The 18142-nt window shown below is 42.4% G+C and overlaps 1 protein-coding gene across 1 annotated transcript in view; it reads left to right on the top strand.

Moving 5' to 3' along the window:
• MTHFD1L (methylenetetrahydrofolate dehydrogenase (NADP+ dependent) 1-like) overlaps positions 1-18142 on the top strand; it is a gene marked incomplete at its 5' end in the record, with an annotated part of 215451 nt that overhangs the window by 79798 nt on the left and 117511 nt on the right. The window contains 4 exons of the mRNA XM_015426158.1: positions 6242-6318; positions 7461-7601; positions 12447-12515; positions 13849-13960. Coding sequence (XP_015281644.1) covers positions 6242-6318; positions 7461-7601; positions 12447-12515; positions 13849-13960 — 399 coding nt within the window. The remainder of the gene's footprint in view (positions 1-6241; positions 6319-7460; positions 7602-12446; positions 12516-13848; positions 13961-18142) is intronic.

The raw sequence follows: 18142 nt of genomic DNA on the forward strand, positions 1-18142 counted from the left end.
CAGTCTAGAGGGAGAGAAAGAGAGAATTTCCAGAATGGAGAGGGGAAGGGAGAAAGGGAAAGAACACAGAAGGTGAGGCATGCCCCAAAGAACTGTGTCTTCGGCTTCTTTGTTAATAAGGCACAGGAGATTGTGCATTTTGGAGTTAGATCATATGTTATGTAAACTGTCTGAAACATCTGATAAACAACAGAAAATGAGGTGTATTCAACATTTGAGGGATTAGAAGTGGTTAAGACGCTGAACTGCAGACCAGAAAGTCTGTAGTTCAGCAGTTCGGGACCCGAGTGCCACGTGACGGAGTGAGCTCCTGTCTCTGGCCCCAGCTCCTGCCAACCTAGCAGTTTGAAAGCAAGAAATTGCAAGTAGATAAATAGGTACCGCTTTGGTGGGAAAGTAACAGCGTTCTGTGCGCCTCAGCATCAAGTCATGCCGGCCACATGACCATGACACATGTCTTTGGACAGCGCTGGCTCTTCGGCTTGGAAACGGAGATGAGCACTGCATCCCTAGAGTCGGATTCGACTGGCTTTCAAGCAAGGGAAACCTTTACCTATAGTGGGAAAACTACTGCAGAGACATTACATAATAAATGCTAAATACCTAGAGCTAGAAAGAGCTTGAAAGCATAGTCATCTAGGAAATCCCTTTTTGGAGCAGAAATCAAGCCTGGGAAGATACAGTCAGAGAATAAAATGAGCCAGGGACCAGTCAAGGAGCACAGGTGTGTGTATGTGTGATAATAGAATTGCACTGTATAGCCTGGGGTGTTACCCGCTTCCTGCAGTTATTCAGGCACTGCAATCCTGGAAACTTTAGCCAGCAACTCATGTCAATCACAGTAGCAATGTTTAAATGGCCCAGTGACTGAAGAAGTCCAAGTAAACTTCTGGTCATATGGTAGTGTTTGTGATGTTTTCTGTGGCTCAGAAACAGTAATACTTAAGTCAAAACGGGGGGAAATACCTTTCTGCTTTTATTGATAGCAGGCTGAATGATAGGGAAGCTAATAGAGCTTGGCTTCTTGATTCTGGCTGAGAGACTCTGTGAATACAGTGTTGTCTGCTGTATTCAGTTTGTATCATTGTTTATTTATAGTTGTGTGTCTTTGTGTGGAAGGAGCCATCTAGACTTATGAGTTCTCTGCTCCTATCTGGTTATCTGGCTTACATAAATTAATTGGAGTATAAGTTATTCTTGAAATAAAATTATGCTGAAGTAAGCGTGGGCTTCACAAATATCCTGTTCCTACACCCAGCCCGAGGGCAAATTCTGACAGAATATCCTTGGTGTTAAAAGCCACTGGAAGCACTTCCATCTGATGGCAGTTGCGTAATGCTTGAGAGCTGCTTTGTATGTGGATGGGCCAAACTCTTGGAGCATCTGTACACTAGCATCGCTTGATTTCTGTGGCAGCTGGTAGCATCTTCCACTTAAAAAGATCATCTGTGTGGTGAGCAGCTCTCAAAATTGCTTCTCCGGCATTGAGCTGTTCCTGTATCTAGTGTTTCTATCTGTCTCCAGTGTATGTGCTATTAAATGAGATAACAAGGCAGTCTACTCGTGTATGCTCCCACTGACTTCTTGAAGAGTTGGAAGTGTAAGAGATAGGTTTATTGCACACATTTCCTGTATTCTTTATTGTATTATCATAAAATGATACACATTGGGACACAAAAAATCCCAGATTCACATATAGAGCCAGTTTGGTGTAGTGGTTAAGTGTGCGGACTCTAATCTGGGAGAACCGGGTTTGATTCCCCACTCCTCCACTTGCACCTGCTGATGTGACCTTGGGTCAGTCATAAGCTCTGGCACAGCTGTCCTTGAAAAAGAGCAGTTTCTGTCAAGAGTTCTCTCAGCCCCACCCACCTCACAGGGTGTCTGTTGTGGGGAGGGGAAGGGAAAGGAGTTTGTAAGCCGCTCTGAGACTCCAAGTGAAGGGTGGGGTATAAATCCAATCTCTTCTTCTTCTCTTATAGGCTAGTGAGGTCTGAACTTGCTGAGACTGAGAGGGGAAAAGATTTTATTTATTTATTTGTTTGTTTGTTTAATTGATTTATACCCTGCCCTCCGGGGGGGGGGGGTGTCATAGTGGATAGCTCAATAAAAGTGTCAACCCAGTGTGCTGCAGTGGTGAAAAAGGCAAACTCTATGTTAGGGGTGATTAGAAAAGGGATTGAGAATAAAATGGCCCATATTGTAATGCCCCTGTATACATCTATGGTGTGGCCTCATTTGGAATACTGTGTACAGTTCTGGTCACTCAAAAAGGACATTTCAGAGCAGGAAAAAGTCCAGAGAAGGGCGACCAAGATGATTAGGGGGTTGGAAGAACTCTCCTATGAGGAAAGACTGAAGCATCTGGTACTTTTCAGTTTAGAAAAGAGACAATAAAAGGGGAGACATGATAGAGGTTTATAAAATTATGTATGGGGTGGAGAGAGTTGACAAAAAGAGAAAATTTTCTCCCTTTCCCAAAATACTAGATTTTGAAGGCATCCCATGAAACTGATGGCTAGTAGGTTCAGGATGGAGAAAAGGAAATCCTGCTTTACACAGAGTGTGATTAAAATGGGGAATTTCCTGCCATAGGATGTAGTGATGGCCACAGGAATAAACAGCTTTAAAAGAGGATTAAATAGATTCATGGACGATAAGGCTATCAGTGGCTACTAGCCATGGTGGCTGAAGGGAGCCTCCACATTCAGAGGCACTAATCCTTTGAATCCCAGAGCTAGGAGACAACATCAGGGGAAGGCCTTGGCCTCTATGCCGTTTTTGGCTGCTCAGAGGAATTGGGTGCCCAGTGGTTATCCTCCCTGACCTCCATTCCTGGCCTCCTTTCATTTCCTTTTCCTGTCTCAAATCCCTCCTCCTCTGTCTCTCCCCAGCCTCCTGGTCCTGCCTGTCAAACTGGCCCCACCTTTACTGTACCGGCCACCCCAGGATTGGCTACAAAGCTCTGCCCCTGTGTAGGCCTTGTCACAGTGCGGGCCCGCCCCTCCCTATACCGGTGTAGGCAGGAAGTATGGGGTGGCATTGGCTGTCCAGACGCGGACACTCTGTGCTGTGGTCGCTTTGAGGGAAGCCTCGGACCCAGCAGCCACCCCTGTGTCACCATTCAGGCCTGCCAGGCCTGGTCCCCTTGTGCTCCACGGCAGCTGCTGGGCCTGTGAGGGACCCTGCTTGGCCGCTTCCTGCAGTGCAGGTCCAATGAATTCTGCTGCCTCTGCTGGCTCCCCCACGCACACTGGCTTCGACGTCAGTGCAGGTAAGCTGACCCTGGTCCTTCCCCCGCTGTGGCTTGAGATCAGGGTTGAGGCTGCAGGTGACTTGGTGGATGCAGCGGCCTGTGCCTCACTGACATGGGGTCCAGGAGGCGCATCTGCCAGATAATCAGAGGTTGTGCATTATGTTTACTGCCCTCGTGCTAAGGAGTACTAGGCAGTGGCAGTGTGAGGGTGGGCATCAAGGAGAGACTTCGTTTAAGGAAATAACGGACCATTTTTTTGGGGGGGGAGCTGCTCTGCCCCTTCGTGCCACATTTGCAAGCCCCCTGGTCTTTCTCAGTGCTGGGAGCCTTGACGCTGCAGTGCCAAACATGAGCGCCTTTCTGTCCCAACTGCTTGTAAACTTCTGGGGAGTGGGGAGAGAGAAGCAGCTGCCTTGGCTGATAAACAATAGGGAGGATCTGCAGCCACTTCAAGTTTCATTTTGCAGGGAGAGAAAGCAAGCTGTGTGGCCGATCCCCTCAGGCAGGCATTCTGGGTGTCCCGGGGCTTGTGTGGGGCAATGCCCAGCTCCCTGCCTGCTCACCCGGTGTTATGTATTGAGCTCACGTTTTCGCCTGAGCACAGACTTAGCTTTGCTCACAGAATAATAGGGGACCAGGATCCTGGAAGGAACCTATTGTACATGAGTTTTTTTTTAAATAGCCTATCACTGGGAGTGTGTGTGTGTTGGGTGTGGTGTTTTGCACGCATTTAAGCAGGACTCCGGTCCTGCTACTTCTTGTCTTAGAGTTGAGCTAATCACTAAATAAAGCATGAGCTGATCACTAACGCATCTAAGAACCCAGTACATTTCGCCCTGCTACTGCATCACAGCATGATGCCTGCTGGAGAGGAGGCAGCGGCAGTGCACTTGCCTCCCAACCCAGGGAAAAGATGGCCTTGATGGAGCCTAGCCAAACTGCTCCGCAAGGGACACACCTCCCTTGCTCAACCCTGCTGGTCCTCTGCCTAGGGAGGGAGGGAGGAAGGGAGGGAAGAAGGCTGGCTGCCCCACAGGAGGCTTCTCCAGAGCTGGATCTTGTGCCCCTCCCCAGGCAGCCAGGTTTCCCAGCTAGAGCCCGCCTCCCCCTGGCTATTTTATGGACACTGCAACTAGGGATGCCAACTCCATTGGGAACTTCCTGGATGTTTGGGCAGGGGGAGTCTAATGCAAGGGAGTCCGCTCTCCAAAGTAGCCATTTCCTCCAGGGTGATGCTCTGTATTCTTGGGGCTTGGAGGGCAACAGTGGGAGGGCTTCTGGAGTTCTGGCCCTGCTGGTGGGCTTCCTGAGGGTAACTGGGTTTTGGCCACTGTGTGACACAAAGTGCTGGGCTGGATGGGCTTTTCTCAGCTTCTCTCAGCCAGTTTGGTGTAGTGGTTAAGTGCGCGGACTCTAATCTGGGAGAACCGGGTTTGATTCCCCACTCCTCCACTTGCAGCTGCTGGATAACCTTGGGCAAGCCATAGTTCTGTCAGAGCTGTCCTTGAAAGAGCAGTTCTCTCAAAGCTCTCTTAGCCCCACCTAACCCACAGGGTGTCTGTTGTGGGGAGGGGAAGGGAAAGGCGCTTGTAAGCCACTCTGAGACTCCGAGTGAAGGGCGGGGTATAAATCCAATCTCCTCCTCCTCCTCCTCTTATGTTCTAACCCAGTGTGCTGCAGCTGTGAAAAAAAGGCAAATTCTTAAGTTATGGATGATTAGGAAAGGGACTGAGAGAATGAAACAGCTGATATTGTAATGCCCCTGTATAGATCTTTGGGGCGGCCTCATTTGGAATATTGTGTGGACTCAGAGGAACTGATTGGCCACTATGTGAGACAGGATCCTGGACTAGATGGAACACTGGTCTGATCCAGCAGGGCTCTTCTTATGCTCTTAAAGCATGTTTGTATTTTGACTAAAAATAATATAGTTAATTGGGTTTGTGTGCATCCTTTATAAAGTTTATGTATACATGGCCTGGCCAGACAAAGTGACATATATGCCAGGTCCAGCCCTCATAACAAATGAGTTCAACACCTCTGTAAGGCTAGAAGTGTAACAGTGCAATCCTGCATGGAGGTATTTCAGTCTAAGTCGTAATCTTAAACACTGTTACTAGAGAGTAAATTCAACTGAAATTAGTGGCACTTTCAATTGAGTAAACGTTCTTAAGATTGCCCAGTAATAATTCACTTAAAAAAAAAAAAAAACCTTCTGAGCAATGCTCCCTCTAAGCTGTGGAGTCTTGTGAGCAAAAATTCTGCTCTATGAGCTACCAACATTAAAGTTGTGAGTGAGTGATTTGGCTACTGCATCAATTAGTTTGCTCAGGAGCTGGAGGCTAAAAAACTGTGAGCTAGCTCAGACTAACTCAGCTTAGAGGGAACACTACTTCTGAGTACAGTATACACTTTCAGTACATAAAGTGGTTAACACAAACTGCTCTTGCCTCTACTTCTGACATAACTATGGGCCAAACAAAACAAGTTGTTGGTCTCCTGTCTCTTTAATTATCTGTAATTATCAGCCATTGCGGGCAGGGGGTCATTTGGAAAGAGACTGTACTGCTGGGTGAAGAGAGATTTTTACATCACTCCTTACCCTCATGCAGTTCCTGTATGTTTTCTTTCTACAGGGACAAATAGAATGGGGTGGCATGGGGAAAAAGTGTTAAACCTTCCCTCACCCAGCCCTGCAGTCTCAATTCAACCTGGGGCCTCCCATGACTGCCATTTGTCGAAACTGAAAGAGGCAGTAGATTGGATCATGAATCTCCACTGCCTTGATTTCCTTAATTAATGCATTTGCTTGAATTGTTTTAAATTGTTACATTGTTGTTTATTTTAAAAGAAACGGTATGCATGAAACAAAGTATATTCCTGTAATAGAGTGATATGTGGAGATGGCCCCCTTGGAGCTGGGCATTAGTGTAGCATTTTTAAATCATGTGCCCTTTTGTGAAAAGGTGTCTTTCCTCATTTCAGTGCTGGATACAAATGACAGATTTCTTAGGAAAATAACAGTTGGGCAAGCCAGTACAGAGAAGGGGTTTTCCCGTCCAGTAAGTAATGTTCTGATAGTCTTTGGAAAATAAAAGTCTTTTAATGTTAACATTTTTTCCTCTTGTTGTTATTTCAGTTAATTGTTAGATGTGCAATTTCTAGTGTTACAGTGCAGGATGGGTAGTGTTAGAGCAGAGCCTTTCAGGCGGCATTCACTTTTGAGCTATGATAACCAACATTGCATCAGTATGTGGGGAAATAATTGCTTAAAAGTAACTTTTCTAGAAAGTAAGAGTTAATAAAGTAACAAAGGTGTAAAAATGGTTTATATAGAGAATATAGAGTTTTAGCAGAAAGAGCTCCCATAGTACATTACTTATTACAAGCCTTATTTCTTTACAGCGGCCAAATGTAATGTGCTAGACCCATGAAAGTGTTCCAGGTGGATCTACTTCAAGCATAATGGGTTTTGTTCTGCCAGTTTTTCTACTGGTACAAGAGGGGTGAGAGATTGTTGGACTTTTTGGGCTCCAGTGAGGAGGGGAGCTGGGTATGATCAGTCTCCTCTCCTTCTTGTGCTAGTGGAAAAGCTGGAATGGTCAAATCCCACATGAGAAACAGATAGCATTTATGCTGGCTGAAGTGTTGCAAATATGCAGCCCAGCCCTTTAAACACACATTTGTGGGCAGATACAGCAGGGATAGAAAACTGTCTTTCAAATAGCTGTGGAGGGTATGGCAATATTGGATGCAACCACATAGACTGAGCTTGCACATCTTCCCACAGGCAGCCCCTGGTACATGTCTTAACTGCTACCTCATCACTCCCATTTCCTTGCCTTAGTTAGGACTCATTTTGATGACAGCGTCCCATGGTTTTTCTTCATTACCCTGCTGATTCCTGCATCTGTGTGAATAAGCAGAGGATAGTTATTGGTTAAAGATCTCCTGTATCTGCAGCCTGCAAATTGGGAGTGCTAGACTATCACTAGAGAGTGAGAAATTAGTGCCACCCGGGCAGACCCCTTGGGCTGTAGGTATCTTGAACAGGGAAAGGCTACAGTCATATAGTATCCAGAATCTAGCAAACTATTGGAAATCCAAGGGTATGTTTGGACTAATCAGTTAAAGAAAAGTATGGATTAGAGTTTCAGTGGCCTCTGTCTTTGTATACCTTTATTTATTTGGTGTTTTTTTTCAGGCTCAATTTGATATTGCTGTTGCAAGTGAAATCATGGCAATCTTAGCACTGACCACCAGTCTTTCAGATATGAAAGAAAGAATGGGGAAGATCGTAGTTGCTAACGACAAAAACGGGCAGCCAGTGACAGCTGAGGATTTGGTATGGACAATGGAATGCTTTTTACAAGTAGTTGTTTTGCTTTTAAAGATGCCTTTTATTTTACTTTCATAGTTAAACTATATTTAGCTAACTTTTTGTGGTAGGGTTTTTAATATATTTATTTTATTTTCAAATATTTCTGTCTCACTCTCCTGAATCTTAGAGCAGCTCACAACTTCATGCAGATTCAATACAATAAAAACATAATTGCTCTTCTGCCATTCTGTTCCACAACTGTGGCACTGTTACTGAAAATGGCTGTCATCTCATGGATACCTATCATTATGGATACCTAAAAATGACATCTTAATAGGTACACAGTTCAGTACCAGATGAGGATGCCCCTTAAGTACATGTCTTTTTGAGTGTAAGCTAAATAATCTAGAATCAAACAGGAAGAGGGGTTGAAGTGTCTTGTTAACTAGAGACTGTTTTTACTAAAATATCTTATTGTCCTACATCAGTTGTTCTCAAGCTGTGTGATACACCTCTGGGGGAGGGTTTTAGAACACCTCAGGGTAGGGGACAGAGTTTCAGGAAAAGCCGAGGCCAGGGGAGCCTTCTTCCCCAACCAAGAAATGATTTTGTCAAAATGCCTTTCAGCAAGCATTTCTCATTGACTCACATTGCACCTATGGAGGCAACCACTTCTGCATTCACCCCATAATTACCACATAATTTGAGAAGAGTTCTTGCTACATTCAAATGGTATTTTCTTCTCTCTCCCTCCCCTCTTTCTGTTGCCTTGTTCTGTTCTCCATTTTATTGCCACTGCAATGTCTAATGCACTGTGTCCTAAGGAACAGGTAGTGTTGTGTTGAGCCCAGAATATGTTGTGAAAGAAGTATGAGAAACATTGGCCTATATAGATAAATTCCTATGTGTGTGAGAGAGACTCTTTGATCTTGTGGTTAAAAAAAAAAAGAATTATTCTTCCACTTGAGAGAAAGGAAGACACCCACAGATAATTTTTTTCAGAACAAAATTTGAAGCCTCAGACATAAAACAGGAGTTCAGTGGCACCCAAGATTTTTTCCTCACATAAGTTTTTGTGAGCCAGAACACACTTATTGGATGCTTGAAGTGAGATCTGACTTGTGAAAGTTTATGCTGGAATAAATTTTGTTGGACTCGCATTTTATTTTGCTGGTATACTGCCACCCATCTGACACTCTTTAGTGTATGTTTCCATAAATTCTTAAGTTTGTGTTCAAAACCCACACTTTCCCTCTAATGTTCTATATGTTAAATCAATGTAGTAATTTAAGTAGTCTTCAATTCATTATTTAATGTTCAAGCTAAACCACTAATTCCTTCTCTCTTTCAATTATTTCAGATGTGAATGAAGTTTAATAAACCCTGCAAATATGCAATTGCTCTTAATTTCAGGGTGCTATACCACATATTCAGTGTAGTGTAATAAAATCTAAAGTACACATTGGCAAATGAAAACCAGATGCTGCAAGAGTTGGAAGTGGGAGGAGGCAGAGAAGAAAAGATAACTTGAATATTTCATAAACTGAGAGGCTCCCTTCATGAATGTAATGGATTAAAAAACCCACCCTCTGTAATGGCTTTAAAACTCAGCCTACAGAATTTGCTGCCAAAATATGGTGTTCATTGAGCAGATTTCTGAAGATGAGATTGCAGTTTGAGTGAAGAATTGTAGCAAAGTACTTGATGGACAGATGCCATATCTCCTTAGCAAATTAAATTGTCATGCCCAAGATTTCTATTTCAGGAGCTGTAGGGAATATAAATATGTAACTATTTGTTTAGCTAAGAAGCTTCTCAGGTTACTGTGTATGTCTGTTAAAAATATTAAAGTACCTTTGCCTTTACAGTAAAATGCTCATTTTAGCAATAGTATACAGGTCAGGATGGTGCCTTGAAACCCTAGAGTAAGTCTCACTTTGGGGCTAACTTTATTAGGATCCTAGAATTATCAAAAGACCCATCGTTATTCCACATGGAATGAGGTGATAGCCGATATCCTGTTGTTTGATAGTAGATTTCTTATTCCATACTGGACAAAGCTGGTATCAAACTAGAGATCCCATCTGGACTTTTGAGCCATAAACTGGAGTTAAAGCCATTGCCAAAGTCAAATGACAAACTGCATCCAGTAGGCACAATTTATTACCCTCCATCTGTCCATGAATCTGTGTATCATATGAGAAACAGTATTGGTCCTAGAGAGTAGGAATAAGGCATTAGAAGATTCAAAGAAGGTTGGTTTTTATACCCCACTTTCCGCCACCCTAAGGAGTCTCAGAGGGGCTTACAATCACCTTCCCTTCCTCTCCCCACAACAGACACCCTGTGAGGTAGGTGGGGCCGAGAGAGTTCTGATAGAGCTGTGATTGGCCCAAGGTCACCCAGCAGGTTTGATGTGGAGGAGTGGGGAATCAAATCCGATTCTGCAGATTAGAGTCTGCCACTCTTAACCGCTACACCATGCTGGCTTACCATGGGAAGAAATTCTTAAAGATGACCACAGTGTACTTATTAATAAAATATCTAGTGCCACCATATGTAGGGCTTTGCTATTCTGATTACAGCTGTACTAGTTGTTTACAGACTTTATCTAGTTTTACTTAGTTGGTTATGCCACATCTAGTCATCATAATAACCATAAAAGGATCTTATTGGATTAGACTGAGGGTCCCTCTAGTCCGGAACTTGTTTTCAAAAGAGTCCAGCCAGATGCTTCTGGGAAATCCACAAACAAGACCTGAAGGCAGCAACTTGTTTCAGTTATGTAGAGCAGGGGTATACTGAGGTATAATGCATCCTTGCTAAATGGAACCCCTGTGATAATAGCTATTGACAAATCCCCATGATTAGTATAACTTTTTGAAAGGTACCTAAGCTAATGCCCATCACCACATTCTGTGGCAATAAATTAAGTATGTGTTATGCAAAAATGTTTTCTTTTGTCTGTTTATGATCAAGTTCATTGGATGACTCTGCAAAATTGCTGGGGGGGGGAGTTATCTTTATAAACTTCTCTTTGTCTTTTTATCTTATACTGAAAAGTCTGTGATTTGCTTTAGCTTTCCTCCTATGAAAAATACTCCAACCTCTTTATCAGCGTCGTTGCCCTTTTCTGTACCTTTCCAATGTGGTGTTAGCCTTTTGGAGATGTGACCAGAACTGTACACGGTATTCCAAATACAACATAAACTTACCTACAGTGATAGAACAAAGTAAGAGTCCAGTGGCATCTTTAAGACCAACAAAGCTTTATTCAAGGTGTGAGCTTTCGTGTGCATGCACACTACCTTGATTTACCTACAGTACTTGATACTGCAAGTTTTATTTTATCTCTTTTCTAATCATTGCCAACCTTGATTTGACCTTTTTATGCCTGCAGGCTGAATTAGAAGTTTTCAGCAAACTGTCTACTCCAGCCTCAAGAACTCTTTCATAGTCACTTTAGAGCCTGTTAGCACACAAAGTGTAAAGTTTTTAATTAGTCAGCATTGGATTTCACCATCCTATGTAGTTTAGCGTCATGCACAAAACTGGCTACACTGAAGTAGGGTTTGACTAATGGATGTGGAAGGAGGGTAGAAGACTGGATTCCCTAAGGCACCTCCTTCCATGGGGGAAAGGAAAGGACTGAGAGACCAGCTAATTCTTTGTTTGCAAAACAAGACTAGCAGCCATGCACCGAGCTCTCTACAAGCTGCACAATCCAGTCTTCAGTGTAGCACCAGCAGAGGGCACAAAGGTACCAGCTGAGAGAAGATGCCTGCCCAGTGAATGGCCCTTGATGGTTCCATGTCGCCAGTAGTAATTCCTCCTCTCTCAGGATCTCAATAAATTGCAGAAAACTTGAAATAATGTGGGGTGTATGTCTCTCACTTTGTCCTGGCAATGTGAGACCTGCGCTATTGCTTCCATCTGGAAAGGTACTACATGAAATAATACAAGGCCCTGCTCCTCACCAGAGCCCTCTGCCATGCACAGAAGATTTAAGAAAAAGATGCTCTTTCCCCCCTTTTTTACTCCAGGCTTTGGGGATGGACTTAAGTGCTTTTCTTGCTGGTTCCCCTTCCTCATGCTGGTTCAAGTGAAGGGCTCTTGATGGTTCCATGTCGCCAGTAGTAATTCCTCCTCTCTCAGGATCTCAATAAATTGCAGAAAACTTGAAATAATGTGGTGTATCTGTCTCTCACTTTGTCCTGGCAATGTGAGACCTGCGCTATTGCTTCCATCTGGAAAGGCACTACATGAAATAATACAAGGCCCTGCTCCTCACCAGAGTCCTCTGCCATGCACAGAAGATTTAAGAAAAAGATGCTCTTTCCCCCCTTTTTTACTCCAGGCTTTGGGGATGGACTTAAGTGCTTTTCTTGCTGGTTCCCCTTCCTCATGCTGGTTCAAAGCCTGCTTGGATGTGAGAGAAAAGAAGATGTGATCTTCTTGCGCTGCTTCTTGTGCAAAAGGAAATAGACCCTTGCAGAAGCCTTGAAGGAAGGGGGGGAATCAGGGGCAGCCACTAATAATGTCCAGTTAGTAAGCCAAGCTAAAAATTTTGAACCCCTGTCTCTGACTCTTTCAGTTCTAACGGCATATATTGATTCAGTATTCTTCCATCAGTGTTGTTTTGCATTATGTAATTCAGAATCTTGTTTCTTATTGTCATTCAAAGTTTACAGTGATTCAAGCGGTCTTTCTTGTATTTTGAAATAGTCATAGCATCACCCTGTGAAGAGAGAATCATCTGTTTGAGGTTTTAGATTTACTCAAAATTAGGTTGCTTGAAATTTTTCTGTTTCTAATATTATCCCGAAAATTGAAGCTACAATTAACTTAAGTGATGTTTGTCTTTTTTAGGGAGTAACTGGTGCTTTATCAGTCTTGATGAAGGATGCGATTAAACCAACACTGATGCAGACATTAGAGGTGAGTCCAGTCAGTTTTTAAAATTATCTGCTAATTTTAATCTTTCATGTTCCTTTTCAAGACTGTCATTAAATTGCCAGAGTGCACTATTTAAAACAGGGTTTTACAGAAGATGAAGCTGAGTGGGCTGCTGTTATCGTATTAAATCTGCATAAGCATTTTACAAACTATGTTGTTTGAAGAGGATGTTTACCTAGAATCTAAGAACACTGGGAGTTTCATAGAGTAGCAGTGCAAGAAACATAATTAAGATCTGAAGTGCATTATCTGCATGCTTTTAATCCCTTTTCCACCCATTGAGAGTTAGGACTGGTTATATATCATGGGATTATAGCCTGTGGTCTTAATCTAAATGTGCCCTTCAGTACATGGAAGGATTTTGTGGGAAGATCTGTATGGTTTGGATGCAACCCTGTGCTTTTAACAGCTATGGAACAGAAATGAATAACGGCTTCTTGCCTATCCTAGTTAGACAGCAAATAAATATAAATTCTCTTTTTAAAAAGGTTCTAACTCTGTGGTCACTGAACTAACTATATACTTGTGCATTAGGATTAGGATTTAAGATGCTACTGCTTTGAAACAGCAACAATGTGATGTACAATAGAGAGTGAGCATACTAGTCGCGATGGATCCTGGGAGTTTGTCCACGGTGTTTAAACTGTTTTAACTGTATTTTTATTGCACTGTGTGCCTTAATTGTTTTAAATTGTGGTGTTATATTACACCTCTGTGTTTTGTAAGCCGCCCTGAGCCCGCGTGCAGGGAGGGCGGGATATAAATGAAACAAACAAATAAATAAACAAACAACAAAAAGATAACATCATTTGTTACTTTATCAGGCTCACTTGTCAAATCTATGTTTATAAAAAGATCTTGGTGCTACTTCAGTGCCTGGTCTACACATGCAGCAGAATGGGGTGGGGTAGGAAAGATCTAAAGTGATAAAATGGACTGCTATAGAGGAGCATTCAAAATGTGACACCCCTTCAGTGTGATCTTACCATCCAAAATACCAAGGACTGCTTCATCTGCTAGAGCAGCAGCCTTAGTATGCATGACAACTTGAACGGTGGAGGTCTCTGAACTTCCACTTTATTGAACAGCAAGCAGCTCTTCCTACCCTATCCTGCTCTGAAACTGTCTTGATATAAACAGGAGGCAGAGTTTTGTGCTACCAAAATCCCTTGGGGATCTCACACAAAGGACATTTGGTTGCCCTGCATTCCAGTCTGCCCGTGCTTAACTCCCATACTGGTCTATAAGTCTAATGCAGAAGATTATTTCCTATTTTGGATCTGATGACTGTTTGGCTTTTTCATGTGTTACCCAGGGTACTCCAGTTTTTGTGCATGCTGGACCCTTTGCAAATATTGCTCATGGTAATTCTTCAGTTTTGGCAGACAAAATTGCCCTTAAATTGGTGGGCAAAGATGGATTTGTAGGTAAGTACAAAATTGTTTCTTCTTGGCATGTTCATGGGCATTAGTTTGAAGTAAATGTCCGAACATTTATAACTGACGTGTGTGTATGTGTAATGTTTTATATAACATTACTTAAGTATGTTATAGTATTACTTTCTAAGTCAAAACATATTGTCTGTCTGATTTGTTTGTTGAGGGTCTAACCCTGCTATGCATAAACAGAAGGCTCTTCACAGCCTTCCTCTTTCCCCTGTGTGCTCCCAAAAAAAACTTCTGAGGAGGGTCAGGGGATCCATGTGACATGCCATGTGACATGAAGAAGTTGCAGTAAGGGGGAATCCAACAAAATCCCTTCCCCCCCTCCTCTTAGACCAGCAGAGCAAGGGCCTTAAAGAGATCTTTTAAACTCTTTAGGAGTGCTGCAACACAATTTAGAGCGCATGCTGAATTCTGTTACACTTCTGATATTCGCAGCAGAAATGCCACCCAGTTCAGTTCTCTTAAAATACTCTTAATAATTAAACAGCTCTTTAAACCTGAGCTCTAACCTATTTAAATATATGTGTTCTGTAAATCTGGACATTTGTGATTCTAAGGGATGACTGATGCATACAGTAGGAACACCTGTTGGGACAGGAACATGAAATTTTGCAGCTTGCTCTATAATGGATGGTTAGTCCTTTCATCTTCATTAGGCCTCATGCAAAAGTTAAAACTTCTTCCATCAAAGATTTTAAAAAATAAAAGACTATTTAAAGTTTCCAGTGCCAATTAAACAATTAGTTCTTTATTAGGTCTACTTGGGAAGTGGGGCTCTGCTCTTTTATACCATGAACTCACTGACCAAGAATCTTGTATCAAGAATAATGTTGTTATTATGATTATGTAAGCGGCAGCGCTGTAGGTAGTTGCTCTAGTCCAAAGCAGAGGGGAAAGATATAAGTAAATTCTGCTACCACCCCAAAGCCTTGATGCCCCTTAAAGATTACCAGATGCTTAGTTATTCATAAAAATAGCAGAAATTGACCCCCAAAGCTATGACCAGTTGCATAGAGGAAGGCTGGCCAATACCAAGGGCAGCTGATAATGCTTGGAACCTAGGAAGTCTGAAGTTTCCAAGAAAGGTGTGGTGGCTCAAGGAAGAAGGTGCCAGCCCAGCTTCTAAGAGGTTCCCAGCTCAAGACCTCTTGCAGCTGGCAGTCCTGATCATTTGCAGGGATTGGGGCTTGTACCTCTTGGACTGGTATAAAATATCACCAGGTAGAAGGTGAGTGGGAGAAGAAATACGACAGCTTTGCCCACTGTCCTAAATACATTTCTGGGCATCTGTGGGTCATTAGTTTATTAGGACTCAGCCTACAGTTTTCTCACATGTGGGACCTTGGGTGTTTTTGTGTTAGGAGAGAGTTGTACAATGGGAAAACAAGATGGTGAAGCAATGTAACTGTCATTCAAACCCCCACCCCAAAGAAACAGGCTGTGATGCATTGAATAGAGAGTTTAGGTGAGATAGTTTTATATGCATTTTTCCCCTCACTGATTGCCTCATCACTGTTCCCAATTTAGGGGAAGAAATGAGTGTGTTACAGATTTAAATACCTTTTAGGAGGAGAAGGGTGTTGTGTTTGATTCCCTTTCTTAGATTTTGTGTAGTTGCACAAACTTTGGCATTCTTTTTGCCCATAGTAAGCTTAGGGTGAAGTAAACTTTATTGAGCTGCCTAAATAATGGGCTTTCTTTGTACTATCCTGAATATGTTTATCACAATAAAACAAACAATGCTGGTTACTTAACTATCTGTGCAGCATGTACACAGTTGTATTTCAATGGATGCCTTATACATACAACCACATTTTAACTGTATAACAAAAGATTTATAAATGGCTTTACAAAAATAGTGCAGCATGTGTGTTTTAATAGAAAATGAATAATCTCCAATATATTTTATATATATATTACAAAGAGCTTTGTGGTATTTCCTTGGTAGTGGTCCTTTCTCCAAAAAAGGAAGCAAATCCTAAATGCTTTGCCTTAAACCTCTTTTGGCAGAAAACTCCACACATGTGCTGCCTTAAAAAGTGCATGGCTCAAGATTTTTTATAGGATTGTGTTTTTCTTTTGCTTGGCTTTACTGAAAAGTTACCATCTACCAACTGTTCCAGAGAGTTATACTTTAAAACTTCTAACTATCTTGTGTCATAACATTCCCTGTCTAGCTTTTGTACTCCCATTTGTTTTCATAGTTAAGAAAATACAATGCCTTTTGTAACAGAAGTCTCTCTTTCCTTTCTTTTGGGTCAAATGTTAAATTAATAATGGCTGCCATCCAAAATAGTGTATAGTGAGATCTAGGTGTACAGTGGGCCTTTTTCTCTTTGTCAAATGCATTGCAAGCAGTGTTTTAAATCCTCTGAGAGTTGGGGTGTGTGTGATGTCTCTGGATGGGATGGGATGGGATGAGGCAGACTATAGTCGACAAGAACAATGTTCTTCTGAGTTGGCTTGGACCAATATTCAGTTGGAACAAAGATGTCAAAAATGACAGCTATGTTTCTAGTTTTTCCCTCCATAATGTTTAGAAGAATTTATCCAAGTGCTGACATCATTGTGTTTCCTTGCTTCCCATCAACCAGCAGTGATATGAAGAGGGACACGGTGTTGTGACATGAGGACATCAGAAAGTGGTGTAAAACATTATGAGAGAAAGGGAAGCTAGACACATTGTTGCTTTTACTAGTGGCAGCTGTATGTATATCATTATCTCAAGTTCTGGTCTTGAGTACACTTGAACTCTACACACGGCAGTCACAGTGTTAAAAGTAAGATACACTATGGCTTGTACATAGGATCAGAGGTTGGGCATAATGTATCTTAACACAAGGTAGGTTTCTTCTGCTTTAGTACATGGCTGTTCTTGTCTTTTTCTTTTAACCTGACTTCAAAACAGAAGCAATCAAGGTACAGGTCTTGGGCTTAGTTCATGTGCATATACTTTCCTGAGAATCAGTGTTGTAAAGAGCAGGGAGACAAAGGCCTGTAATTCTATAAGAGACATTCTCTGTTCCAGCAGAACGGGGCTTGATATTAAATTTAAAAGTCAGCAAATGTGCTAAGAATCAAGTGCTACAAATAACTCAACTCCAAATCAATGGGGAGGATCGGGGAATACAAAACATACCAGACTCTTGAGCAATCAGTCTCTCTCACAAACATTTTTCTTTTCCCCTGTTTTCTTTTTCATCCCCTCCTCCAATAATGCGAGAGCAAGTCCTCTGAAAGTAATTATCCCTTGTGGGAAATGATCTTCTTTCCAATATAAAGGAGTATCATTTGGAATGACATCATACTTTAAATGAAGGACTAGCCCAGTGGGCTTCCTTCATTCTATCCAGCTGTGTCTCTTCTCAAGCCAAACAATAAAAGGAGCCAGATCATTACTTGACGTGATGCTGAGATTATTGATGGATGCACTGATGATACACAAAAACAAAAAGGCAAAAACTACATTCTGGTCTCTTCCTGTACCCCCAGATCAAAAATGCATTATTATTACTAGATTACATTCTTACTGCTTGCATCACCTTCCAAGAAAATGGCTTTGGCAATCAACAGGCCAATTCATTCACCTTTATATTGTTCAAACCAAAAAGCTACCAGCTCCAAACCTTATATTTCAACTTTACGTTGTTCTAGTATGAAAATATCATCTATATATATAAAAGAAAGTCCCCTCACCATAAAATCAACACCCAGGCCAAACCCCTGGATCTAGAAACACAAAATTCGGGGAGAGCACTCCTACCACTCACTAAGAAGGGATTTTTAGAAATCCGACCCCTAAGTGGGTCAAAAGGGGTAAAATGTGCTCCCCCCATTGATTCCTATGTGGCTGCCAGGCTGCTGCCTCCTTGCACCCCCACTCTCTGACTGGTCAGCTGCAGAGCTCAGTGTTCTGAGGTAAAAAAGAAACAGTTACAGGGGACTACAGAGAGCTAATGACAGTTGAGGAAATCAGGAAAGGCCAACATCCTGTGAGGTGAAGCAAAGCTGCTGGCCCAGCCTCCCTATGGCTTCAAACATGCTCTCCCCTCCTACACCTGACAGGCAGTTGTCTGTCAGGTGCAGCAGCAGATGCAGGGTTTCTTAAAGCCACGAGGGAGCCTGCCCAGCAGTAACACTTTTAGTGATCCTGCCAGCCCCGCC

This window comes from Gekko japonicus, unplaced genomic scaffold (genome assembly GCF_001447785.1).
Source record: "Gekko japonicus isolate JY-2015 unplaced genomic scaffold, Gekko_japonicus_V1.1 scaffold223, whole genome shotgun sequence".
Classification (NCBI taxonomy): Eukaryota; Metazoa; Chordata; class Lepidosauria; order Squamata; family Gekkonidae; genus Gekko; species Gekko japonicus.